The sequence below is a fragment of the Heterodontus francisci genome, chromosome 2 (assembly GCF_036365525.1).
Source record: "Heterodontus francisci isolate sHetFra1 chromosome 2, sHetFra1.hap1, whole genome shotgun sequence".
Lineage (NCBI taxonomy): Eukaryota > Metazoa > Chordata > Chondrichthyes > Heterodontiformes > Heterodontidae > Heterodontus > Heterodontus francisci.
The window spans coordinates 13912685-13939661 of record NC_090372.1 but is presented as its reverse complement, the minus strand read 5'-3'; the positions used below and the strand labels follow the sequence as shown (position 1 = coordinate 13939661).

Here is a 26977-nt window from a genome sequence, read left to right as displayed (position 1 = left end):
GGGGCCTCAACTTTTTACAATTTATATGAATGACTTGGATCAAGGGACCGAAGGTACGGTTGCTAAATTTACTGATGACAGAAAGATAGGTAGGAAGGTAACTTGTGAAGAGGACATAAACGGGCTACAAAGGGATATAGATAGGTTGTGAGTGGGCAAAGACCTGGCAAATGGAGTATAATGTGGGAAAGTGGGAAATGCAGAGCTCTGAGATGCAGAGGGATCTAGGTGTCCTAATGTATGAATCGCAAAAGGTTAGTATGCAGGAACAGGACGTAATTAGGAAAGCTAACAGAATGTTATCGTTTATCGCGAGGTGAATTAAATGCAAAAGTAAGGAGGTTATGCTTCAACTGTACAGGGCATTGGTGAGACCACATCTGGAGTACTGTGTACAGTACTGGTCTCCTTATTTAAGGAAGGATGTAAATGAGTTGGAGGCAGTACAGAGACGGTTTACTAGACTAATACCTGGAATGGGCTGTCCAACGTGGAAAGATTGAACAGGCTAGGCTTGTATCCGCTGGACTTTAGAAGAGTATGAGGTGACTTGATTGAAACATATAAGATCCTGAGGGGTCTTGACAGGGTGGATGTGGGAGAATCTAGAACTAGGGGTCACTGTTTAAAGGTAAGGGGTTGCCCATTTAAGACAGAGATGAGGAGAAATTTTTCCTCTCAGAGGATCATGAGAATTCTCTTCCTCAAAAGGCGGTGGAAACAGAGTCTTTGAATATTTTTAAGGCAGAGGCAGATAGATTCTTGACAAGCAAGGGAGTGGAAGGTTATCGGGGATAGGCAGAAATGTGGAGTAATCAGTTCAGCCATGAACTTATTGAATGGCGGAGAAGGCTTGCAGGGCCAAGTGGCCTACTCCTGCTAATTTGTATGTTCATATGTGCTAACAAACCACTTGTCCAATATCCAGTCATGAATATGCAGCAATTTCCTCCTGCTACATATTGGAAAGATTGAAGCCATCATCTTTGCCACCATCACAAACTCAATATGCATGCCATCGAGACTATTTAGCTCCCTGGCCACTGTCTTAGACTGAATCATTTTGCTCATAGCTTTGCTGTTGCATTCTCTTGCTAAAATATGTTAAAAATCAACATTTATGGATCTTGTGCTAGGGTCAGCAGAAAGTAGGTGGGTAAATATACCTGACCTTGATCTGTGCTTCCAAACCATTACCTCTCTATCACAAAGGCTGCCTCTTTCCACCTCCATAATGTTGCCTGTCACTGCCTCTACCTCAGCCCAACTCCATTGGGTACCACTGGCACCTCCAAATTCGACTACTCCAATGCTCTCCTGGCTGGCCTCCCGTCCTCCATCCTTTGTAAAGTTGAGCTTATCCAAAACTCTGCTGCCCATATTCTATCCAGTACCTGCTTACTCATCATCCCTGTCTTCGCTTACCTATATTGGTTCCCAGTGCTCTTATGCCTCAAGTTTAAAATTATCATCCTCATACTTAAATCCCTCTGCAGCCTAGCCTCTTTCTATTGCTGTAACCTTCTCCAGCACTGCAGTTCTTCGATATTCTTTTTCTACATTGAAGGCTTCGTTTAAACGCAATCTGTTTTGATTGACGGTTTAAATATTTTGATGTAGTTTGGTCTTGAGTCCTTGTAAGACTAACAAAGATTGTGTTAGCTAAGCACATTATTCTGTAGTATTAATGACTAATTCCTTCTAGAATAAGTGCACAAGATTACTTTAAGTTAGTTTGAGCACATGTATCAATGTGGGCTAAATTTTGTAACGGTATCCTGTCAATTATAGATCATTTGGCCAAATATGTCCAACAAATTGAAAATTTTGAGCTGATTTCTCAGCAGCCATGCATATGTTTTGCTGATGTCTCATATCTGAGGGTAATTTTATCCCAAGTTGCCTGGCGGGAATGTGTCAGGAGTAGATTGGCCTCTCTTTTGACACCCTGCCGATTTAACTTTTCATTGAAGCCAATAGGAAGTAATAATGAGCGGGGTGTAAAATGGTGGTTGATCTGATTTTGTCCGGGTCCTGCCAGGTAGGTTAGGTTAAAATGACCCCATTTATATTTATAACTACCGACAAAGGTTTATCATGTTTGCAACGCTATTCAGAGAATTCTGATTGAATGAAGATAATTTATCAATTAGTTTTGAAAATAAGCTCAAGTAATATACTCGAGACATTCTATTAGGAATTAATACATTGAATTCAATTTGTTTTTCTCTTTTTTAACTTTTATTTATATATCTTCCTGCTCTCAGCATTGTTAGGAGTGGGTGGATTTTTGTTGCTTTTGTATTTTTTCTCTAAATATTGTTATGCCATGACCACTCAAGACAAAGCCCCCAATTAAAATATATGATTCTGATTGCGGTGGGAGCAACGCACTATCAATTCAGTCCCATCACTCCACAGATCACCTAACATATCACATTAAACTTGCCAAATTAAAGAAAACCACATCTGAATTGAACCATCTATTAACCTCTGAATGAGGTCGTAGAGTCATACAACACTGAAACAGGCCCTTCGGCCCACCGAGTCTGTGCCGACCAACAACCACCCATTTATACTAATGCTACATTAATCCCATATTCCCTACCACATCCCCACCATTCTCCTACCACCTACCTACACTAGGGGCAATTTACAATGGCCAATTTACCTAACAACCTGCAAGTCTTTGGCTGTGGGAGGAAACTGGAGCACCCAGCGGAAACCCACACGGTCACAGGGAGAACTTGCAAACTCCACACAGGCAGTACCCAGAACCTAACCCAGGTCACTGGAGCTGTGAAACTGCGGTGCTAACCACTGTACCGCCCAAAAAATGTGTTAGCTTTTATTCAATGTCTTTTTTTTAACGTTGTGATGAAACACATTTCGGGAATGGCGTTTCATTCTGTGAGGTGAACCAAACCAGGTGTCTTTAGATCAACAAATTAACTGTTTATTTGAAAAAACTAAATTCTTAAACACTACTAAGATAAAAAAAAACAACATTTAAAAATAGAAAAATTAGTGTCCTTGCAGATTTACATTTGCCGATGAACATTCCTCTGATTAAAGTCCACTCGCAATCTTCCAGGGTCCAATGTGGAAAGGAATACAGTCCAACACCGAAGCTTCAATCTCCTTTTTCTTCCACCTGTGACCACAGCAGATCAACAACTCGCAACCACTTTCAAAAGAATCAATCTGGCTTTAGAATTTTGAGGGATAATAAAAGTCACAATCTAAATTCTCTTCCTTTAGCTTACATTAACAGAGATCTCTTTTCAGTTCATGCTGGCCTAGCTGTCTGTGTCTGTTAGAACTATCTGTCTCAAATAAAAAGCCAGTTTAAAAGTTAATCGCAACATTGTATATCGATCCTCAGTCTCTGAGGCAACCAAGATGCACTTTCCTGAAGCTGGTTGGTCCCCTCTCTGTATGGTTGTATCCAACGGCAACCTAGATGCACCTTCTCGGTAATCCTGAGGCTTTCTTGTTCTTAAAGCAGTACTGATCCTTTGCTGTCTTAAAGGCACACCGCATATTCCCCTCCTCAGAAAAAACAGGATCATGACACCTCCGCCCCTCACAGAATGAAACACCATTCCTGAAATGTGTTTCATTACAACGTTAAAAAAAAGACATTGGGAAAAAAAGCTAACCTTTTTTTTCCCGCATTTACTTTTATACACTTTTCTAAAATGTTCGGACTACAGGAATCTGTGCTGGATCCCCTATTGTTTGTCATTTATATAAACGACATAGATGACTATGTGGGGGTTGGATCAGTAAGTTCGCAGATGACACAAAGATTGGCCGAGTGGTTAACAGTGAGGTTGAGTGTCTTGGATTACAGGAAGATATAGATAGTCAAATGGGCAGAAAAGTGGCAAATGGAATTTAACCCTGAAAAGTGTGAGGTGATACACTTTGGAAGGACTAATGTGACACGGAAGTATTCAATGAATGGCCTGACACTGGGAAGTTCCGAGGAATAAAGGGACCTTGGCGTGTTTGTCCATAGATCTCTGAAGGCAGAAGGGCAGGTTATTAGGGTGGTGAAAAAGGCATATGGGACACTTGCCTTTATCAATCGAGGCATAGATTACAAAAGCAGGGAAGTCATGTTGGAGTTGTATAGAACTTTGGTAAGGTCACAGCTGGAGTACTGTGTGCAATTCTGGTCGCCACAGTATTGTAAGGATGTGATTGCACTGGAGAGGGTGCAGAGGAGATTCACCAGGATGTTGCCTGGGCTGGAGCATTTCAGCTATGAAGAGAGACTGGATAGGCTCGGGTTGTTTTCCTTAGAGCAGAGAAGACTGACGGGGGACCTGATTGAGGTATACAAAATTATGAGGGGCGTAGATAGGAAGAAACTTTTTCCCTTAGCGGAGGTGTCAATAACCAGGGGACATAGATTTAAGGTAAGGGGCAGGAGGTTTAGAGGGGATTTGAGGAAAAACTTTTTCACCCAGTGGGAGGTTGGAATCTGGAACACACTGCAATGAAGGGGTGGTAGAGGCAGGAACCCTCACAACATTTAACAAGTATTTAGATAAGCAATTGAAACGCCATAGCATACAAGGCTACGGGCCAAGTGCTGGAAAATGGGATTAGAATAGATAGGTGCTTGATGGCCGGCACGGACACGATGGGCCTGTTTCTGTGCTGTATAGCTCTGTGACTCTATTTACAATTTTCTGAAAATAGCTGATGGGACTTTGCATCAAGGGCTAAGCTTCTTAGAAGGGCCATTTTTTCTCTTTCAGAAATATTCAGAATCTAACTTTAAAACTCAAGAGTCTCAGGATTGTGGGCCTGAGTCCACAGATATGCTGGGGGTGAGTGATCTTTTCACTATGTAAAAAGTTTATTGTAGTTACAGGTACAAAAGCATTGTTATATGTCACTATAGAATGCTACAGCTGTCGATTAAAATCATTTCTAAAGATCCCAGGAGTATGGTTGAGGAATAAAAGCAGAAAGCGCTGGAAATACTCAGCAGGTCTGGCAGCATCTGTGAAGCGAGAAACAGTTAATGTTTTAGTTCGATGATCATTCATCAGAACTGGCAAAGGTTAGAAATGTCATGGGTTTTGAGCAAGGAGAAGGGAAGAAGAAGAGAAAAAGGGAATGTCTGTGATAGGGCGGAGGGCGGGAGAGATTATCATGGAATAAAAGGCAAAGGGAGTGGTAATAGTAGTAGTTAAAGACAAAGCATTTATCCAGAGAGAGCGTTAATGGCAGAAGAATGAACAGCTCTGTTGATGGCAGAAGCATGAAAAACAAGTTTAAGACTGGCACGTGGTTTAAAAAACAATCTAAATGGGAGTCATGGTCTGAAATTATTGAACTCAATGATGAGTGCAGAAGGTTGTAAAGTGCCTAATTGGAAGATGAGGTGCTGTTCCTCGAGCTTGTGTTGAGCTTCACTGGAATGCTGCAGGAGGCCGAGGACAGAAATGTGGGTGTGAGAACAAGGTGGTGAATTGAAATAGCAAGCAACCGGAAGCTCGGGGTCATGCTTGTGGACTGAGCGGAGGTGTTTCGCAAAGGGGTCACCCAATCTGCGTTTGATCTCTCCAATGTAGAGGAGACCACATTGTGAGCAGTGAATAGAGTATACTAAATTGAAACAAATACAAGGGAATAGCTGCTTCAGCTGGAAGGAGTGTTTGGGGCCTTGAATGGTGAGCAGAGAGGAGGTAAAAGGGCAACTGTTACACCTCCTGTGATTGCATGGGAAGGGGCGAGGTGTCGGGGCTGCTGGAGCAGTGGACCAGGGTGTTGCAGAGGGAACAGTCCTTTTGGAATGCTGACAGAGGAGGGGAGGGGAAGATGTGTTTGGTGGTGGCATCAAGCTAGAGCTGACGGAAATGGTGGAGGATGATCCTTTGGATGTGGAAGCTGGTGGGGTGGACAGGAAGGGGAAGGGTGAGAGCAGAAGTGCGGGAAATGGGGTCGGACACGGTCGAGGACCCGTGTCCACCACTGGAGGGGTGGGAGGGGAGGATTTTCGCTTGAGGAAAAAGGAAGACATATCAGCACTGTTGTGGAAGGTTGCATCAGCAGAACAGATGCGACGGAGAAACTGGGACAATGGAGTGGAATCCTTACAGGAGACAAGGTGTGAGGAAGTGTAGTCAAGGTAGCTGTGGGAGTTGGTGGGCTTATAATGAATAATAGTAAACAGCCTATCGCCAGAAATGGAGACAGAGAAGTCGAGGAAGGGAAGGGAAGTGTAGGAGATGGACCAAGCGAAGGTAAGAGAAGGGTGGAAATTGGAAGCAAGGTTAATGAAGTTTTCCAGTTCCGGGTGACAGCGGGAAACGGCACCTGTACAGTCATCAATGTACTGGAAAAAGAGTTGAGGGGAGGGGGCGTGAGTAGGCCTGGAACAAGGAGTCTTGAACATGCCCCTGAAAAATACAGGCATAACTAGGACCCATGCGGTTACCCGTCGCGACATCTTTGATTTGGAGGAAGTGAGTGGAGTTGAAGGAGAAGTTGTTCAATGTGAGAGCGCGTTCATCCAGATGGAGGAGGGTGGTGGTGGGTGGGAACTGGTTGGGCCTCTGTTCAAGGGAGAAACGGAGAGCCCACAAACCGTCCTGGTGGGTGGTTAAGTATAGAGAGATTGGACGTCCATAGTGAAGAGGCGGTAAGAGACTGGACAAGTGCACAGTGGCGCAGTGGTTAGCACCCGCAACCTCACAGCTCCAGCGACCCGGGTTCAATTCTGGGTACTGCCTGTGTGGAGTTTGCAAGTTCTTCCTGTGTCTGCGTGGGTTTCCTCCGGGTGCTCCGGTTTCCTCCCACATGCCAAAGACTTGCAGGGTGATAGGTTAATTGGCCATTATAAATTGCCCCTAGTATAGGTAGGTGGTAGGGAAATATAGGGACAGGTGGGGATGTGGTAGGAATATGGAATTAGGGTAGGATTAGTATAAATGGGTGGTTGATGGTCGGCACAGACTCGGTGGGCCGAAGGGCCTGTTTCAGTGCTGTATCTCTAAACTAAACTAAACTAAGGGAAGAAAAAAAAACATAACAAAAAGTGCTGGAAAATACTAAGCGGGTCTGGCAGCATTTGTGGAGAGAGAAGCAAAATTATTGTTTCAGGTCAGTGACCTTTCATCAGAAGGGGAGAAAAAATATGATTGAGGAATATCTACATAGCACAAAACAGCAAACTTAGTTTGAAGCTTTAAAAAGATTGCACTGTAGTGTGTATCTATTCTGCCAACATTGATCATGTATCATTCATTGATCATTCATCGTCTTTTGTGTGTCATAATTAGACTTAAGTAACTGATATTTGACAATAAATTGTGTTGGTATAAAATATGGCTTGAAGTATTCATTTTTCATTTAAGTTGCATCAGACTTACAAGTTGCATGTCAAATGTGCAGGCACGTTCAGGTGAAGTAGCAGTGACATGGTGAAATCCCATTTCTTGTTCTGACAGCCTTCATTACATGCAGCCTTGTACTCACTCTTAGGGAATGAATGCACAGCTTTGCAAGTTCTACAGTAAAAGCTGAAGTTGGTTTAAAGTGGACTACAGAATTCCCACAATTTTGATAATCTTGTTTCACAGCTGAAAATTCCCTTAACATGTACATTAGTAATGGGAAACAAGGAAATGGCAGAGACTTTGAACAAGTATTTTGTATCTGTCATCACAGTAGAAGACATAAAAAGCCTCTGAAGGATAGGAGAAAATAGAGAGGCAAAAGGGAGGTAAATTGGCCATTGTAAATTGCCCCTAGTGTAGGTAGGAGAATGGTGGGGATGTGGTAGGGAATATGGGATTAATGGAGGAGTAGTATAAATGGGTGGTTGTTGGGCGTCACAGACTCGGTGGGCCGAAGGGCCTGTTTCAGTGCTGTATCTATAAATAAAAAAATATAAATAAAGGAAATTAAAACAATCACTATCACCAGAGCAAAGGTACAAGCAAAACTAATGGGACTAAACGGCTGACAAGTCCCCTCGACCTGATGGTCTGCATCCTAGGGTCTTAAAAGAAGTGTCAGCAGAGATAGTGGATACATTGGTTATAATGTTCGAAAATCCCCAAGATTCTGGAAAGGTCCCAGCAGAATGGAAAACTGCAAATGTAACCCCTCTTATATCCCATTTATTAAATATTTGCTTTCCAAATAGATGATTTTCTTTTAGAACTAATTTCACTTAACGTAGTTGTTGAAATGACTGTCAGCTTAAGAAGAATGGAACGCTTTTAGCACATAATTTCTTTTCAAAAATTTCTACTTTTCCCTCCTCCTCCCTGAATATGTTGTCTCTTTGCTGAAGCGCTGTGCCATGAGCTCTGGTCATCCTCCAATATCTTGCTCACATGGCCATACTTCATGTATTAGTCTTTGAGTGTGGTAAGCTGTTTGAGCATCCAATCCTGTTTCCATCATGGTGTTCACAGTTTGAGACTGTCCCAGGATCAGTTGATCTATATTAGGTGCCAATAAGGATGCTACAATTTGCCTCACACCCTGGGTCAACAAGGCCACTGGATAGTGAACCCTGGCAACTTTTGCTCTCCTTAGTGTACACAGAGTTCAGTTGTACCATTCTTGCTGCTGCTCCAGGTGAGATCGACTAAGTCAACATAAACTGACAGTTGAACCTGGAACCTTCCTGATCTGTGTGATTATGCTACTCATTGTACAAAGCTGCTTTTAGCACTGATGTCAGCATCAAACACACCACACCAGGAATTGCACGCCGGATGTAGAGTAAAATTTCTTCTGTTCTACCTCAACAATGTGCCTTAACCTCAATCTTACACTAACCATCCTAAACTTGAAGATTTTTATGCCAGTTTATGATAAACTATAGGCAGTTTTATGTTTGAGACCTACACCTTAGGACCAGGGTTAAGGTGGCACAGACACACTTACAATCCTTACAACTTTAAAGGAGACTTTCATACCATCTGTCTAATCTGGCCAGCAGGCCAATCCTCTGTACCCAATCGTCTAGATTTAGTTTGAATGATTTCCAATCACTGCAGTTTATTGTCCATCTAGAGTGGCTATATTCTTCAGTGCTATTAAATTGGAGAAATTGCATTTAACCTCTTGGAGCAGATTTTACATATGCCAACAAATGCTGATCTGTTGTGTTCGATGTAAGGCTTTATAATTGCAAAATTATAGAAAAATGAAGGCAATGAATGATACATAATTGTCTTATTTTGAAGAGGGAAAACTTGTTTGAATATCAACAGTTAAAGCAGGAAAGAAGAAACTCTCATTTGTTTCTTTGCTCAACTTTTAATGAGATTTATGTGAGGGGTACTTGTATGTTTGAATCTTGATTGTATTTTTTCTTTTAGTCAGGATTGTATATTAATGAGACTTTAGTCTACAACTGTTCACTCTGTAAACTTAATATAAAAATCTTTTAAACCTATTTCTCAGAAGTGTTACAAAACAGAATTATACAGTAACAGTATCCTTGTAGTCAGTGATTTTCATCCAAGGTGTTGTTATTACTTCTTGAAAAATGCAGCCTTGGCACTATACCTGGAGGATTTATTATTTCTTCTCCAGTTAATAAATTCCAATGTCCTGGAGAATTTTTATTTCCTCCTTTGTGATCAGTTTAATTTTGTCCCTAAAACTCTCTTCATGAGGGCCTTTCTAGGTTTCCATGGAGTGTACTAACAACATAAAGTGTCTAAATAGTAATTGCCTTTTCTGACTTCTTTGCAAGCATTTCTTCCTGGTCCAACTCAGTTTAGATTTGTTGATGGTACGTAATCCATCACCTGAAAATGAAACCATATGATTTTAAAGAGGATGCAGGAACAGAGAGAGCAAGACGTTGTCAAGTCTTTGAAGGTGGCAGGAGAAGTTGGGAAGGCTGTTTTAAAAAAAAAAGTTTATAAACAGAGACATTGGCTGAGATTTTCCTCCTCCTTTGAGGACAGCCTTGGAGGTTGGGGACGGATGAAAAATTAAGCGTGGTGACGACACAGACTTCTGATGTCAACAGGCTGGGTCCAGATTTTACCCTTGGCAGCCAGCAAGTCATGTGTGAATGGCGCCGCTTTTGGAAGAAGGGCAATTAAGAGGAAGTTATGGTAATTAAAGTTGTAATTGAATGGTATTTCGAATTTTCCAGGAAGTGCATGGGGGCTGGGGGACGTCAGAGCCCAGCAGGTATATCAGCCTGGCAACGGAGCAGCAGCCGAGGTCATTGCTGCATTTGGCAGCTGTAGGGTGAAGTATGCGCCTTCACAGGAAGGCTGGGGCAGCAAGGCCAGAGCAATTTGCATTGAGGATGGGGAGTTCAAGTGCCAGGGCTTTGGGTTTGAGTCTCTATAGTGCCATCTGGTTGTTGGTGCATGGATGCATTGAGAGGGGGTGGGGTGTTTGGAGGAAGTGTCTGGCAAAGTGGCCCTTTAGACCGGCAGTGCCCACCTGTCATGAACATCGGCTAATCAGGTGGATCATCCACTGAGGAAGAGAACTTAAAAGGGAAGGAAGTACAGCTGCAGCCGCGGGGATCTGGACAGCAACAACCTCATGACCACCTGCAGGGACAACCTTGGGATGGGGAAGTGGCAGTCATAGCCACCTGCAGGGACAACCTTGGGGTGGGGAAGTGGCAGAAGGCCGCAGAGGGGACCTCGAGCAGGCACCAGTGCAGAGAAGAACATACCCTGTAGCAAGGCTGTACAGACAGAGGATGAGCTACATTCAGATGTTCGGAATGCCAGTGTCGCCGAAGACTGCGCCTTTCCCTGTTGGCTGAAACAGATCTGCCTTCGATTGCATTCCGGTGCTGGCAGCTCTTTAAAGATGGCACCAACACATCTGTTAGTGTCAGCTGGTGCTGTGGCTGCTGCCTCAGTCCCCGCCCCCAACCACTGAATAGTTGCCTCCCTTCCCCCTTACTGGCTGTCAATTGGCTGTCAGGCATGAGATTTTGGCGAGAACAGGGATTGGATCAGAGCGTCAGCGTCACTCGCTTCTGACCCAGTCTTCCTCTCCTCACCAATTCAGGCAAAATCTCAGCCATGGAGTCCAGCAAAATCTCAGCCATGGAGTCCAAAAACAAGGAAGTTATGCTAAACCTCTATAAATCACTGGTTAGGCTCCAATTGCAGTATTGTGTTCAATTCTGGGCACCGCTCTTGAGGAAGGATGTCAAGGCCTTAAGGAGCAGAGGAAATTTACTAGAATTGTACCAAGGATGTGGGACTTCAGATTCGTGGGGATCCTGCAGAGTTGGGGTTGTTCTCTTTAGAGCAGAATACATTAAGGGGAGATTTAAAAGAGATGAACAAAATCATGAAGGGTTTTGATTGAGTAAATAAAGAGAAACTATTTCCAGGGGCAGCGGGGTCGGTAACCAGAAGAGACAGATTTAAGATAATTGGCAAAAGAACCAGCCGCGAGATGAGGAGAACTTTTTTTACGCAGTGGGTTGTTCTGATCTGAAATGCACTGCCTGAAAGGGTGGTTGAAGCAGACTCAGTAATAACTTTCAGTAGGGAATTGGATAAATAGTTGAAGGGGAATAATCACAGATAAGGCCATCTCTGATCACTTCCTTGTATCATTCTCCACTCACAACCCCTTCCAAGCCTCAACCCTACCTCCTTCTGTATCCGCCCTGGAAAAACAGGGAGGTTATGATGGAGCTGTATAAAATGCTAGTTAGGCCACAGCTAGAGTACTGTATACAGTTCTGGTCGCCACACTATAGGAAGGATGTGATTGCACTGGAGAGGGTGCAGAGGAGATTCACCAGGGCTGGAGCATTTCAGCTATGAAGAGAGACTGGATAGGCTCAGGTTGTTTTCCTTAGAACAGAGAAGACTGAGGGGGGACCTGATTAAGGTATGCAAAATTATGAGGGGCATAGATAGGGTAGATAGGAAGAAACTTTTTCCCTTAGCAGAGGTGTCATTAACCAGGGGGCATAGATTTAAGGTAAGCGGCAGGAGGTTTAGAGAGGATTTGAGGAAAAACTTTTTTACCCAGAAGGTGGTTGGAATCTGGAACGCACTGCCTGAGGGGGTGGTAGAGGCAGGAACCCTCACAACATTTAAGAAGTATTTAGATGAGCATTTGAAACGCCATAGCATACAAGGCTATGGGCCAAGTGCTGGAAAATGGGGTTAGAATAGATGGGTGCTTAATGGCAGTCACGGACACGATGGGCCAAAGGGCCTGTTTCTGTGCTGTATAACTCTATGACTCTATGAAATGCAGAAAACTGGTTCAGCCATCCACTGCCAGATCTGGCTGGACCACAAAAAGCAACATCGGGTCCTACTCTCATCTGCTAAAAGTACTTGGTTATTTCAGGATCTTCCAGGAATGCAACGTTAATCCCTGGTTTCTTTTCTCTACTGCAAAACATCTTCTTAAACCCTTTTCCCCTCTCTCCGCCATCCTCACCTCCAACAATGTGTGAGGAGCTTATGGACTTCATTGTCACTAAAATTCATCTGGTGAGCTGCCTCTGCCATGTTCCTCCCTGCCACTAGCCCACTTGGCCAATCCTCCTCTAAAAGTCCCCCTTGCATGAGCCCTGAACTCTCATCTTTCGCTAGTTTCTCTCCTACCTCCCGTCATGCCTTCTCCAAGCTCATCTTGTTCATGAAACCCACCTCCTGCTCCCTCCACCCTATTTCCATGAAACTGTTGACCACCCAACTTCCCCTCAAGGTACCCATGTTAGCCAATATTGTTGATGGTTTTCTCTGTTCAGGTGTTGTCTCTCTCTCCTTTGAATCTGCCAACATCACCCCCTGCCTCAAAAAAACAACCCTTGACCCCACTGGCCTTGCAAACCCATCTGCAATCTCCCTTACTTCTCCAAAGTCTATTGTCAGCTCTCAAATCCGTGCCCATCTTCCCCGGGACTCCATGTTTGAATCCCGCAAATCAGATTTTTGTCTCTGCCACAATGTCAAAGTGGCTCTTATCCAAGTCACAAATAACACCCTATGTGATTGTAATAAAGATAAACTGCCCTCCTCATCCTTCTCGACTTGTCTGCAGCTTTTGACATGATTGACCGTACCATCCTCCTCTAACGCCTCTCCACTGTCATCCAGCTGGTGGGACTGCTCTAGCCTGGTTCCATTCTTATTTATCTAATAGCCTTTTTTTCATTTGATTCATGGGATGTGGGCATTACTGGCAAGATCAGCATTTATTGCCCATCCCTAATTGTCCTTGAGAAAGTGGTGTGAGCTGCCTTCTTGAACTGCTGCAGTCCATCAGCTGTTAGGGAAGGAGTTCCATGATTTTGATCGAGCGCTGTGAAGGAATGGCAATATATTTCCAAGTCAAGTTGGTGTGTGGTTTGGAGGGGAACTTGCAGATGGTGGTGTTCCTATGCGCCTGCTAGCCTTGTCCTTCTAGGTGGAAGAGGTCACGGGTTTGGAAGGTACTGTCGAAGGAACCTTGGGGAGTTGCTGCTGTGAATCTTTTAGATGGTACACACTGAAGCCACTGTGCATCGGTGGTGGCGGGAGTGAACATTTAAGATGGTGAATGGAGTGCCGATCAAGCAGGCTGCTTTGTCCTGGATGGTGTCGAGCTTCCTGAATGGTGTTTAAGCTGTACTCATCCAGGCAAGTGGAGAGTTTTCCATCATACTCCTGACTTGTGCCTTGCAGATAGTGGACAGGCTTTGGGGAGTCAGGAGGTGGGTTACTCGCTGCAGAATTCCCAGCCCCTGACCTGCTCTTGTAGCCACAGTATTTATGTGGCTGGTTCAGTTCAGTTTCTGGTCAATGGTAACCCCCAGGATGTTGATAGCAGGGGTTCAGTGATGGTAATGCCATTGAATGTCAAGGGGAAATGGTTAGATTCTCTCTTGTTGGAGATGGTCATCGCCTGGCACTTGTGTGGCGTGAATATTACTTGCTACTTAACAGCCCAAGCCTGAATGTTGTCCAGGTCTTGTTGCATATGGACACAGATGGTTTCAGTATCTGAGGAGTTGCAAATGGTACTGAACACTGTGCAATCATCAGCGAGCATCCCCACTTCTGACCTTGTGATAGAGGGAAGGTCATTGATGAAGCAGCTGAAGATGATTGGGCCTAGGACACTATCCTGAGGAACTCCTGCAGCGATGTCCTGGGGCTTAGATGTTTGTCCTCCAACAACCACAATCATCTTCCTTTGTACTACCTATGACTCCAACTAGTGGAGAGTTTTCCCCTGATTCCCATTGACTTCAGTTTTCTAGGGCTGCTAGATTCCATACTCGGTCAAATGCTGCCTGGATATCAAGGGCAATCACTGGCACTGCCAAGCATCTTTTGCAATTGTTTCTCTTCCTGCTCCTGTACTGTTACCTCTGGTGTCCCGCAAGGGTCTATCCTTGTCCCCCTCCTATTTCTCATCTATATGCTGCCCCAGTAAAACCTTTACTCTCTACTATATTCATCATTCCTTCTCGTATAGCCCCCATCTTTGCTCTCCTAAATTCAAAGGGCACAGACTTGAGCATATCTGGCGCACAACTGTTTCAGTGCTTCATCACCAGATCTGTCTGGACTATATCAAGCAATATCAGGCCTTACAGTCATGCCAAAACCAGCCACTGCTCCAGAACCATCTTGGAGTGCAAATTTAGCCCTCAGCTTCTTTTCTCCTCTACCAACCATCTCCTTATACTCATTCCCCACTTTCTCCACCCTCACCTCCAATAATAAAGGCCCCCTCTGAGCTCATACAATAGCACAATACTGTGAATGTGCTGCAAATCTGAAACAAAAACTGAAAATGCTGGAGCTACTCAACAGGTCAGGCAGCATCTGTGGAGAGAGAAACAGAGTTAACGTTTCAATTTGTTTCTCTCTGCACAGATGCTGCCTGACCTTCTGAGTATTTCCAGCATTTTCTGTTTTTGTCCCACTCTGAGCTGATCTTATTCATGATACCTACCTCCTGCTCCCTTGACCCCATTCCCAATAAACTGATGACCACCCAACTTTCCCATGCTAGCTGTCATTGTAAATGATACCTTGAGATACTGTCTCCCTCTTTTGCAAAACCCTTGACCACACTCTCCTAAAAAGTACCATGCCATCTCCAACATCCCATTTCTTTTTAAAATCTTTGAAAGTGTCATCTCTCAAATCTGGGCCTATCTTACCCACACATCCATGATTATAGCTCTCCAATCAGATTTCTGCCTCTGTCACATAACTGAAATGTTGTTTACCAAAGCCACAAATGTAACCTCTGTGACTGTGGTGTATTTATCTCGTCATCCTCTCTACAACCTTTAACATGTTTGCCCATGCCATCAACCTCCAATGCGTCTCCTCCACTGTCCACCTCAGTGGGACTGCCCTCACTTGGTTCCACTCTTAACTATCCGCTTGTAACCAGAGCATCTCCAGAAAAAGCTTCTCTTCCCACCTGTGCACCATTATTGCTAGATCTATCTTTAGCTGCATCCTCCTCCTTATCTACATGCTAACACCCTGGCAACATCATCCAAAAATGTAGGATTAGCTTCCACATTTACACTGACACCCAGTTCTAATTCTCCACCTCCTCTTTCTCTACCCATCCATTGTCTCTGTACTGTCTGACCTCTTGTCTGATATTCAGTCTGGGCTGAGCTGCAATTTTCTTGGCTATGCATTGGGAAAACTGAAAGCTTTGTCTCAGGCCTCTGCCACTAATTCCATCTCCCTCCCTGGCCACTGTCGCAAGCTGAAACAAACAGTTTGTAACCTGCTCAACCCCTAGCTGAGCTTCCAACCGGATATCTGCACAAAGACCACTTACTTCCACCTGTAATATCGCCCTCCTCTGCCCCTGCCTCAGTCAATCTGGTGCTCAAACTCTCATCCATACCTTTGTCACCTCCAAGTATGACTATTCCAATACTCTCCTGGTTGGCCTCCCATTCCCCCCACTCTATATAAACTTAAATTCATCCAAAACTCTGCTGCCCCTATCTTATCCCGCAACAAGTCCTACTTACCCATAATTCCTGTCCTCGCTATCCTACATTTGCGCCCAGTCACCCAATGTCTCCAATTTCATTTTCTCATTCATTTTCAATCCCATTATGGCTTTATCCTCCTTATCTCCTCCAGTCCTATGGCCACCCTTCCCCTTGTTCCCCTGCACCCCACCCTTCACAAGATGTCTCTGTTGCTGATTCTGGCCTCTTGTGAATTAGTGACCAGCTGCAAATAAGACGCCTGCTTTGAGTCCTCCTCTTCTCACTAAGAAGTGGCTCATCCTGAGAGAACTTACTTTTCCATCTAGTTTGAGTTAGCCTCTTGCACTTATAACTAAATCTCATTAATGCACAATTCTCTGAGTTTCTGATACCATCATTGTTCAATCCCTGGTTACATGTTTGATAACTTGCAATGAAAGAAAGCTTTTTGGCATTCTCCTGGAATTCCCTCATTCTTTTTATTTGTTTATCCTCCCATTTATCCATCACTATTATCGACTTTAACAACATTACTTGGACAACTTCTATAACCAGCATGTCCAAAGTTCTTAGATATGTTATTTTTTTTTTGTTGTTTATTAATTGGAGATGTTGAATTGCAATATTCCTTTGGTACTGAGTTTTTCTATGCACCTGAATGATGTACAAATTGAATACAGGAGATAAATGATTTCTTTTTCAGGTTGGATTGACAATAATGAAGATACCTTGTAAATTCTTCTCGTATCTACGGTTTCAAAAGGTTTTACAGTCTCTTCAATTGCAATCAAGAGATGCTGGTGGAAACCTAAAGCTGCTCAGAGGCATAACATCAGGTCCAGCAGCCAGTGCAACACATCCTGACTCGATTGAACTCTTTGGGAAATTCTACCCTCGAGATGATTATACAAATGTTACACCAAAGATTTTGTCCAAAGTGGGAAAAAGCTTACAGAACCAAAGAAACCACCCATTATGGCTCATTAAGGAACGCATTAAGGATCATTTCTATACGCATTATTTGTGCCGCAATAGGAGTCCATTATTTTCAGTGTATGATAACCTATGCCCTGTGGTTACCACAGAGCAGAACTTTGACAGTTTACTTATACCACCGGATCATGCAAGCAGAAGGAAAGGAGATAACTTTTATCTGAATCAAACTAACATGCTCCGGGCTCACACATCTGCTCACCAGCATGATCTCATTCGTGCAGGTCTCGATGCCTTTCTGGTAGTTGGAGATGTCTATCGGCGAGATGAAATTGACAGCAGCCACTATCCAGTCTTCCATCAAATGGAAGGGGTCAGATTATTTTCAAAGCATGAGGTGAGAGTTGACTGGCATTGTTCCTTAGTTACCCCTCAAAACTTCTGTTTGATAGATGAATGAGCCAGTATTATTTACAGTTTTCTTCCCTCATTTCTTGAGTTGGTGACTCTTGCTTGGTTACAGTGCCATAGTCAGTCAGTGATGTTTTACACCTCCTTCTAGTAGACATTTTTCATGTTAGACCTTAGGCAATGTGTGCCCCTATTTTACTGTGGGTCGCGTCAATGTTCTTTCCTTTGCCACTTGCTTTCTGTAAAAACCACTGTATAGTGACCAGGAATGGATGGAAACCCACATTGTACGCTCTTGTTGAGATGAGCTAACAACACAAACTTGGGTTTCAACCTGGGAATGTGTCAGATTATAAACAGCTTCATCCCTGAGTCAGCTGGTCAAGAGCTTAGTCTCACTTTGGGACTTGAGCACGTAATCAAGGCAGAAACTGCAGTGTGTTACGAACCTGTTAGGGACCGGTAACTTTTAAAAAGAGGTTGACTTTCCAGCTATTACTGAAAGAATTATGCCGCAAGATTTCATGTTTTAAACAAAAACCTTTACTGTACTAAAGTTAAATAAAGCAAAACACTACAAACTTAACATAACAATTTGGAATCACTTAAACTTTCAACTTAAAATCTTAACGGAACATGAAGACGTATACTTTAAACTCAAAATCTCAACGGAACACCCTTGTTTGACTGTTACTTCTGCCCTAAAGGTTCCCCTGTAGGTTATAGGATCTTGGTAGTTTGGTTCACTTGGTCTGGGACCAATCTAAAGTGTACCACAGCTCTTAGGAATTCACTGTGCTTTTCCTTAATTCCTCAACTGTCTTTCGGGGTATGAGATCTCCTGGAAATTCTCCCACGAGCATCTGCTAGGCAATCCTCCAGTTCTCTTCCAACACCTCCCAAATCTGGACTTCCCAGCTTGAACTTGGGCCTTGCTCAAAACAGAAACACAACTGGTTCCTGATGGCCTCTTTGCTCCTGAACCCAGCTGCTTTCAAAGCCAACAGCTTTCCAAAAGTCAAGTGACTGTCTGTGTCAGCAAGCAGATAGATAAAAAAAAAACTGACCAAAGGCATCCCCCGTATCATCTATCTCCATAGCAATGTAATATGTATGGGATGTCTCAGATGGCAATTTAAAATAATTAACTCCAACTTCAAACATCTCTTTCATTTCTGATTCCCACATAGATAATTGATATTGCTTTACATTGACAGAGCAATTTCTCCCAGACTTTTGGGCTACATCTCCCAACTAAACAAGACCACCTGCTGTTTTATAGCTCTCACCTCTCTAACTATATCTCTGTAAGCACTCGTGGAGAAATCTTTGAACTTTATATCTTGGGTGGTCTGCAGCCTTTTAAAATTCTTATAGCTATGCATTTAATTCCCCAAAACTAAAAATGACCTTTAAAATATTAATACAAACCATGAACTAGGTGATTGTAACAAGTGCAATAGTGAGGAAGTACTGCATTGTTAGACTTCAACTGAGATGCCTCTTCCTCTGGTTCAGGCAAATATTAATAGTTCCCTGGTACTAGTTCAAGAAGGACAGAGATCTCCTGGTGTCCAGACCAGGTTTCTTCCATCAATCAACAAATTCACAGATCATTCATCCAGTTGCTGATTTTTGTTTGGATCTTTTTATGCACAACTTGGCTGCTACAGTATCTACTCAACACCAGTCATTGCACTTCAAAGTAATTCACAGTTCGTGGAATGCTTTGAAATGTTTGAGAGATGTGATAAGGCATTGTAGAAATGCAACACTTAATTTATTTTGAACCATCCTGTCCTGTATAGCTTAGTACCACGCTGGGATGCATATCTGCACTAAGCCATTGGGTGAGTTAGGAAGGAGTTAATTGTAGGGTAGACACATCATTAGATTTATAAATCTGCATTTTCACATCTGAGACACCTAGTTTCATTTATTTTTTCTATCACTACCACAGAGACTAATTGAAGAACACTTTTACAATGTTGCTGCATGGGTATTTTCACAGTAATCATGTTACAGCTATGTTAGAAGTCGCTAAATATCAATTTACCAGAGGAATGGACAATGTGCGTGATCCAGTTACTTAATTAGATAGCTTTGAAAATAAGCAGTCTTTAAACAGACTGTTCTCTATCACAAGGAGCAAGAGCAGCAAGGTGTCATTTTAGTTGCACTGACCAATCTGCAAGAGATGGGTTTAGAAAAAGAAATAATTTAGACCAAAATTGCATCATTGTGTCACAAAGTTTGACAAGAAAAATGTTGCCAAGTTCTTTTCAATAAAATTGTTGCCTCTTTTATTTGAATGGGAGAACAGGACTTTTGCATAATTATACAGCCTGTTGAAAATGTCATAATTTGACATAATCATAAAGAAGATATATTAATTGGTGCGTGGTTGCCCACTCAAACTGAACCCAATAACATGCAACCTCGGCATTCTGTTTCACCCTGAGCACAACTTTAACCCTCACAGCCAAACTGTCATCTTTCACTGTTATCCATGTTTCATCATCTTGTGCATTGTTTTTTCAGATTCTCTCCTGGCTGACCATACCTCCACCCTTCACCAGTTTCTGCTAATTCAGAGCAGTCATTACCACCAAACTGCACTGACAGCTTATGACCCGATTAATTCATTCCAAATCCTCACAGTCATGTCCAGATCTTTTTGTGACCTAGTTACATCCAATCTGGGAAATGCCTCCAACCTCATGTCTTGCTCTACGCCCTTCTTTCCTCTGAAGCTGGATTATTGCTTGTTGCCCTCTCCTTTAACTTCATCATCATAGGCTGATCTTTCAGTTACTATGCTTGTACTTTCTGGAATTCTTTTCGAAATCCCCTTTGCCTTACTGCCTCCCTCCTTGCTTTCAAATCTCTCCTTTTTTTAAAAAAAAAGCAACTAGCTCTTTATGTGAGCCTTGCTTCTCCTATCTTTTCCCCTCCCAAATTCCTTTGCTTCTTGCGAAGTGACCCCTCTCAGCTTGCAAAGTCCTTTGTGCTATTCTTTTTTTTATTATTCATGTACATTCATTCCACTGTACTGTTTTTAGGCAACCGTGCATTTAATGTGCCACAAACAATGCTCTTCACTTACCTGATGTGGAAGTTTCCTTTTACAGATGAATGGATTCAAATTGTCATGAAGAATTGAAATGGGTGTTAGCAGGGTTTGTGAACCAGTATACAAATACCTGTATATGTAGAAAGGAATATGGACAATTATGAGTTTATAAGGCAATAGTTCCATCAGAGTCATCAATTGACATCATCAAGGTTTATTAATGTCACTTGAAACTTGATCTTCTGCATTAAACTCTCTCATGTATCTTTTTTTTTCTTTAAACTAAATGGAATTACTTGATAATAAACCTGTAATTTTGTCAAAATAAAATTAAAATGCTGCTGGGTGGGGAGAAGAATCAAGCCTCTAAATGAACAACATTGAACTAGTTCCTATTACTTCAACTGACCTGAGAGATTTCTCTTTTTTTCCAGTTGTTTGCTAATGTGCAAAATGGAGAGGAGCTTTGCATCTTTGAGAAGGGATGTCGCACACCCTATAAACAAGAGATGCACACACTAGAGGCGGTTAAACTACTTGAGTTTGATTTAAAGCAGACCTTGAAGAAAGTCATGGCACATCTCTTTGGGAAAGGTATGTAAATTATTATTATGCATACATGACCTGATCTTGATACTTGCAGTCCTTTTTTTCATTTGCTACATTACCATGTGATTTTCACTACTTTTTTGATTAATTCACAGAATTAATGTCAGTGGTACGACTGAGATTTATTGCCCACCCCTACTTGCCCTTGAGAAGGTGGTGATGAGCCACCTCCTTGAATACAACTGGCTTTTTAGGTCATTTCAGAGGGCAGTTAAGTCAACAACATTGCTGTGAGTCTAGAATCACATATAGGCCAGACTGGGAAAGGAAGGCAAATTTCCTTCCCTTTAGGACATTAGTAAACTAGATGGGTTTTATGGCAATCTGGTAATTTCATGGTCTGATACCATCTTTTCATTTCAGATTTATTGAATCGAATTTAAATTCCTCAGTTGCTGTGTTGGGAGTTTAACTCGTGTCTCTAGTCATTAGTTGAGGCCTTTGGATTACTAGCCTAATAACATAACCACTATGCCATTATTCCTCCAGCTTGGAGGTGCTTTGTTTTGTTTTGATTCAGTTACTATATTCCGTGTTTCAGTGCAAAAGGCACACTGTATGAATATGGCCTAGTTGGAGCCTATTCTCCATGCTGAGCATATCATTTCAATTTGAGCCTTAGCTCCTCACGTTCTAAAGCTCATTTGTTTGTTTTTGGCAGTTTTATATTGCCTCTACATGCTTAACAAGGGAACATAGGATTGGTTAATGGTCTTTCCATACAACCTAAAGGGCATAGCATTTTTATTTTTCTGTATACTTGTCCTATACAGGATAGGCGGCCATGATATTCTCGAGATTCTTTTGTCTGATTTGTCTGATGCCAATGGCTTAGTCTCCTGGAAAATCTAAATAAGACCAGATCCTGAGAAATTTGAGCAAGAAACACAAAATCTCACATAGCTAGGATAAATTAATAGAATGTTTGATAGTTTAACATTTGAGTAATCTAACCTACTCCTGTAGAGACGCTGCAGACTTTTTCCTGAGTATTCGTGATAAGTGATCTGTTATGAGGAGCAAAGTACCTTTAGTAGGAGAAAAGTAAGTTGGTGTAGTGGACCATCACACTGCTGACTTGTGCCTTGTAGATGGTAGACAGGCTTTGGAAAGTCAGGAGGTAAGTTACTCACCACAGAATTCCCAGCCTCTGAATACTCCTCAGTTGCCTGGATAAGTGCAGCTCCAACAACACTTAAAAAACTCGACACCATCCAGGACAAAGGAGCTGCTTGATTGGCACCCAATCTACCACCTTAAACATTCATTCCCTCCACCACTGGCCCACAGTGGCAGCAATTCATACCATCCACAAGATACACTGCAGCAACTCATGGAAGCTCCTTCAACAACACCTTCTAAATCCGTGACCTCTACCACCTAGAGGAACAAGATCAACAGGCGCACGAGAACACCACCATCTTCATGTTCCCCTGCAAGCCACACACCATCCTGACTTGGGAATATATCGCTGTTCCTTCACTGTCCCTGGGGCCAAAAATCCTGGAAGACCCTCCCTAACAGCATTGTGGACCATATAGGTTATACTAGGGTTGTCCAACTTTCTATCGTGTGGGGCCACATTACAATTTTTGTCTTACATAGGGGCCGGTGAGCAAATTCAGAAAGATAAATACATTAAAGAGTTATCTCACTATTAATCAAAACAACAAATATGCATTTTTATGAAGAAGCTTGAAATGAGAAGATTAATGTATTGACTTAGTTTCTCATCACTGTGTTGGACAGGGATTTAGTGACATACCTGGCACTTTTTTGCTTGCACAAGTAGTCAGTGTTTACCCGCACACTTCTTGTAGCAATGTGGAGTATTCCAGATAGATGTTCATCTGTTAGGAGTGATGTTGATTTCTCCTTCTCTCTGTCCCTCTCTCTCTCCGTCTCTCCCTCGCTCGCTCTCTGGCCGCTCTCTCTCTCTCTGGCCTCTCGCTTGCTCTCTCTCTGGCCACTCGCTCGCTCTCTCTCTGGCCACTCGCTCGCTCTCTCTCTGGCCCCTCGCTCGCTCTCTCTCTGGCCCCTCGCTCGCTCTCTCTCTGGCCCCTCGCTCGCTCTCTCTCTGGCCCCTCGCTCGCTCTCTCTCTGGCCCCTCGCTCGCTCTCTCTCTGGCCCCTCGCTCGCTCCCTCTCTGGCCCCTCGCTCGCTCCCTCTCTGGCCCCTCGCTCGCTCCCTCTCTGGCCCCTCGCTCGCTCCCTGTCTGGCCCCTCGCTCGCTCGCTCTCTGGCCCCTCGCTCGCTCTCTGGCCCCTCGCGCTCTCTCTGGCCCCACCCCTCTCTTCCCTTCCCTCTCTGTTTCCCCCCTCTGTCCCACCCCGGAACTCCGAAGAAAGGTCACTGACCCGAAACGTTAACTCTGCTTCTCTTTCCACAGATGCTGCCAGACATGCTGAGTGGTTCCAGCATTTCTTGTTTTTATTTCATGCTGTCCTTACCTGTTCTGACCTATATGTGATTCCAGACCAACAGCAATGTAGTTGACTCTTAACTGCCCTCTGAAATGGTCTCACAAGCCTGTAAGTTGTATTTGTGAAGGCAGCTCACCACCACTTCTCAAGGGCAATTAGGCATGGAAAATAATTGCTGGCCTTGCAAGCGACATCCACATTCTGTGAATGAATTAAAAGTGCTTAAATTCCTGGCACTCCCAGTCAGTGAAACTTCACGTGGAGAGTCCAGATGATTAACTACCCCTATTTTGTCTGGATATCAAACACCACAGTGCTGAAAGGCATTCTGTTTCATAATAATTAGAAGTACACAATCTAATTCTCACCTTGAACAAATGAAATTTCATACAGACAGCTTAGCCACATAGGTGATAGACATCCCATTTCTGATACTTTAGTTTTGCTATTTTAAACTATGGAAAACCAAAGACTAAAATCTCTGTTTTGTCACATTTTTTCTGTGTGCAAGATCAATTGAAAAATAAAAAGGCTCTACGAGATAAGTAATACAATTTTACTGAACCGTCTAGCAGCAATTCACTCTTACGGTTTCTCAGTTGTTCATCACTGCATGTATGTTTTTAGCAAAGCTTCACCACTCTGCATAATAGAGTGATTGCACTCGTGAAGGCAAGTTACATGTTATGATTGCTTCACAATAAATCAGTGATTTATGATGGTTAGTACCACAGAATAAACAAGCATTGAAGTGGGGGCAGCAAATTTGAAGGGATTACTTTATTCATGAGAAAGACTTGTCACTATTTAATAAGTTGCGCTTGGAGAACCCCCAGTAATTTATTGTCAGTGCAATATTGTGTGTGTCACCCAAGGCTATTGCATGTTTTCTCACCCTGGAATTGATTAGTGGGATCTTGTGGTTACGAAATTTGTTTGATACAAGGTTGTGTCAGTTAATCAAATAGAATCCATTAACTGGTTGAAACTTTATATCACCTGAGAATTAGCAAGTAATCCAATCATTTGTGTTCACGGCTGCCTATGTAAGTATGGTATAGTTGTTGTCCTCCACAACAAATTTATCTGGCCGTTGAGCTCTTGTTTTTTCAAAAGATTTCAATAAATTTCAATACTGTAATCATGATCTCAAGGTTTGGGTAATGATTTTGTTGGCCTTATCTGGCAGTTTAAGATGTCATACCATGCCTTCATGAGACTCTTGCATAGTAACGTGTTTCAACCTGTGTTGCTGTCTCTATGGTAACATCTACAGTTAGAGTTTGTGGGGACAGTGTTATTTCTTTTTAGGGAAGACCTGCAGGTTTATAGTATTCTCATGCCCGCGTTTGGTGCTATGGTGGACAACGATGAACAGCAGGCTTTCTCAATCAAGTCACGTGGATTGTGTCATGCTGGGCCTCCACCTGCCAAAAATGAGGCACATAAATTTTGTCATGTACATTGATTTTAAACTGTTACTGGAGTGAAGAAAGTACTTGTTAAACAGATCAGCTGTGGCTGCAAAAGACATTTGCATATTAACAGACAGTGTTTGGGAGGACAAAGCAGCCATTCCCTGACACATTCAACCTACAATGGACTTTTGATCACCAGACGTTGAAGGTGGGGGAGCTCGCATTCAGGTTGACTGCTAAGATGGCCGAATACACAAACAGACATGGTCAAACCAGCTAGTCACATGAGTAACCTGCTAGGCAACCTGAATTTTTTGAATTTGTACAGTTTGGGCAGGAAGTCTGTTTTCTCCTGGACTGAGAAGATCTCTCTCCTGTCTGCTCCCATCTCTTTCTCACAAGCCTCTGAATCCACTGTCGACACATGAACCCCAAGAGAGAAGTGTCTTCTACAGCGGACAAGGTTTAAGAAGAATACTGGGCCCCAACGAAAAGCAAGATCTACTCACAATCAAGGACTCTACAGTGAGTTCGAAGAACTGTAACAACAACTCTTCAGATATTGCCTCAGACCTTTCCACTTAATTTTTCGTCTACTCTTTTCTGTCTCTATTTGCATATGTGCATCGTGTATGCATGCTAGCATGGGTGCATCATGTATCCATAGGCATCAACTACATTAGAGTTTAAGTTTAATAAATTTCAACTTTTCTTCTTTAAACCTAAGAAAGCCTGTTTGTGCTGGTTTCTTTGCCTTATAATTGGAAAGCGGTGAACAAGGATTCACCAAGGGGGAGATAAAAACACATTGTGTTTAAAATAAAACCCTGTTACAGTAAGACCAGGTGAAGGCTGAAAGGGAACTCTAGACCTCTTTCTCAGCTGTTCGTAACAATTGAAACAGCTCATAATTAGAATTACATACAGAAATTCTACAGAACAGAAGCATGGCATTTGGTCCAGCTGGTATATGCCAGTGTTTACACTCCACATGACCCTTCTCCTACTCTGATGACCTCTTCCCACCTTGCTCCCATATCCTTCCATTCCCTTTTCCCTTATGTTTGCATCAAACTTCCTCTGAAGCACTGGTTGACCCAGCTAACTCAAGCACAGTACAGGGATTAAATGAAACTTTCCCAATCTGTATTTTTCAGATCAAATCATATACTCAGAGAAGCATATTACTGGAGGACAGCATGACTTGCAAACTTGGAACTCCATTCTGCCAGGGTCACTTAGCTCCTGATCTCATTACAGCCTGGTCCAAACATGGACAAAAGAGCTGAATTCCAGAGGTGAGGTGAGAGTGACTGCCCTAGACATCAAGGCAGCATTTGACCGAGTATGGCATCAAGAAGCCCTAGCAAAATTGGAGGCAATGGGAATTGGGGGGGTTAACTCTCCACTGGTTGGGGTCATACCTAGCACAAAAGAAAATTGTTGTGGTTTGTTAAAGGCCAAATATCTAAGCACCAGGACATCGCTGCAGAAGTTCTTCAGCATAGTGACATAGGCCCAACCATCTTCTGCTGCTTCATCAATTATCTTCCCTCCATCATAAGGTCAGAAGTGGGGATGTTTGCTGATGATTGCACAGTATTCAGTACCATTCACGACTCCTCAGATGTTGAGGCATTCCAAGCCCACATGCACAGGACCTGGACAACATTCAGACTTGGGCTCACAAGTGGCAAGTAACATGCGTGCCACACAGGTGCCAGGCAATGACCATCTCCAGCAAGAGAGAATCTAACTGTCTCCCCTTGACATTCAATGGCATTACCATCACTGAATCCCTCACTATCCCTAGGGGGTTACCATTGACCAGAAATTTAACTGGACCAGCCATATAAGTACTGTGGCTACAAAAGCAGGTCAGAGGCTGGGAATTCTGCAGCAAGTGACTCACCTTCTGACTCCCCAAAGCCTGTCCACCATCTACAAGGTACAAGTCAGGAGTGTGATGGAATACTCTCCATTTGCCTGGATGAGTGCAGCTCCAACAACACTCAAGAAGCTCGACATCATCCAGGACAAAGCAGCCCACTTGATCGGCCCTCACATTCACCACCTTAAACATTCACTCCCTCCACAGTCGACACACAGTTGTGGCAGTGTGTACCATCTACTGCAGCAACTCA

At 43.1% G+C, this 26977-nt stretch overlaps 1 protein-coding gene across 22 annotated transcripts in view; it reads left to right on the top strand.

Moving 5' to 3' along the window:
- fars2 (phenylalanyl-tRNA synthetase 2, mitochondrial) overlaps positions 1-26977 on the top strand; it is a 480761-nt gene that overhangs the window by 107315 nt on the left and 346469 nt on the right. For 19 of the 22 annotated variants that reach the window (XM_068054478.1, XM_068054470.1, XM_068054458.1 and 16 more), the window contains 2 exons: positions 16671-17297; positions 20819-20978. In XM_068054478.1, coding sequence (XP_067910579.1) covers positions 16671-17297; positions 20819-20978 — 787 coding nt within the window. Of the gene's footprint in view, positions 1-4772; positions 4845-16670; positions 17298-20818; positions 20979-26977 lie in introns of all 22 variants that reach the window. The other 3 variants (XM_068054480.1, XM_068054462.1, XM_068054481.1) reach the window with 2 other exon arrangements.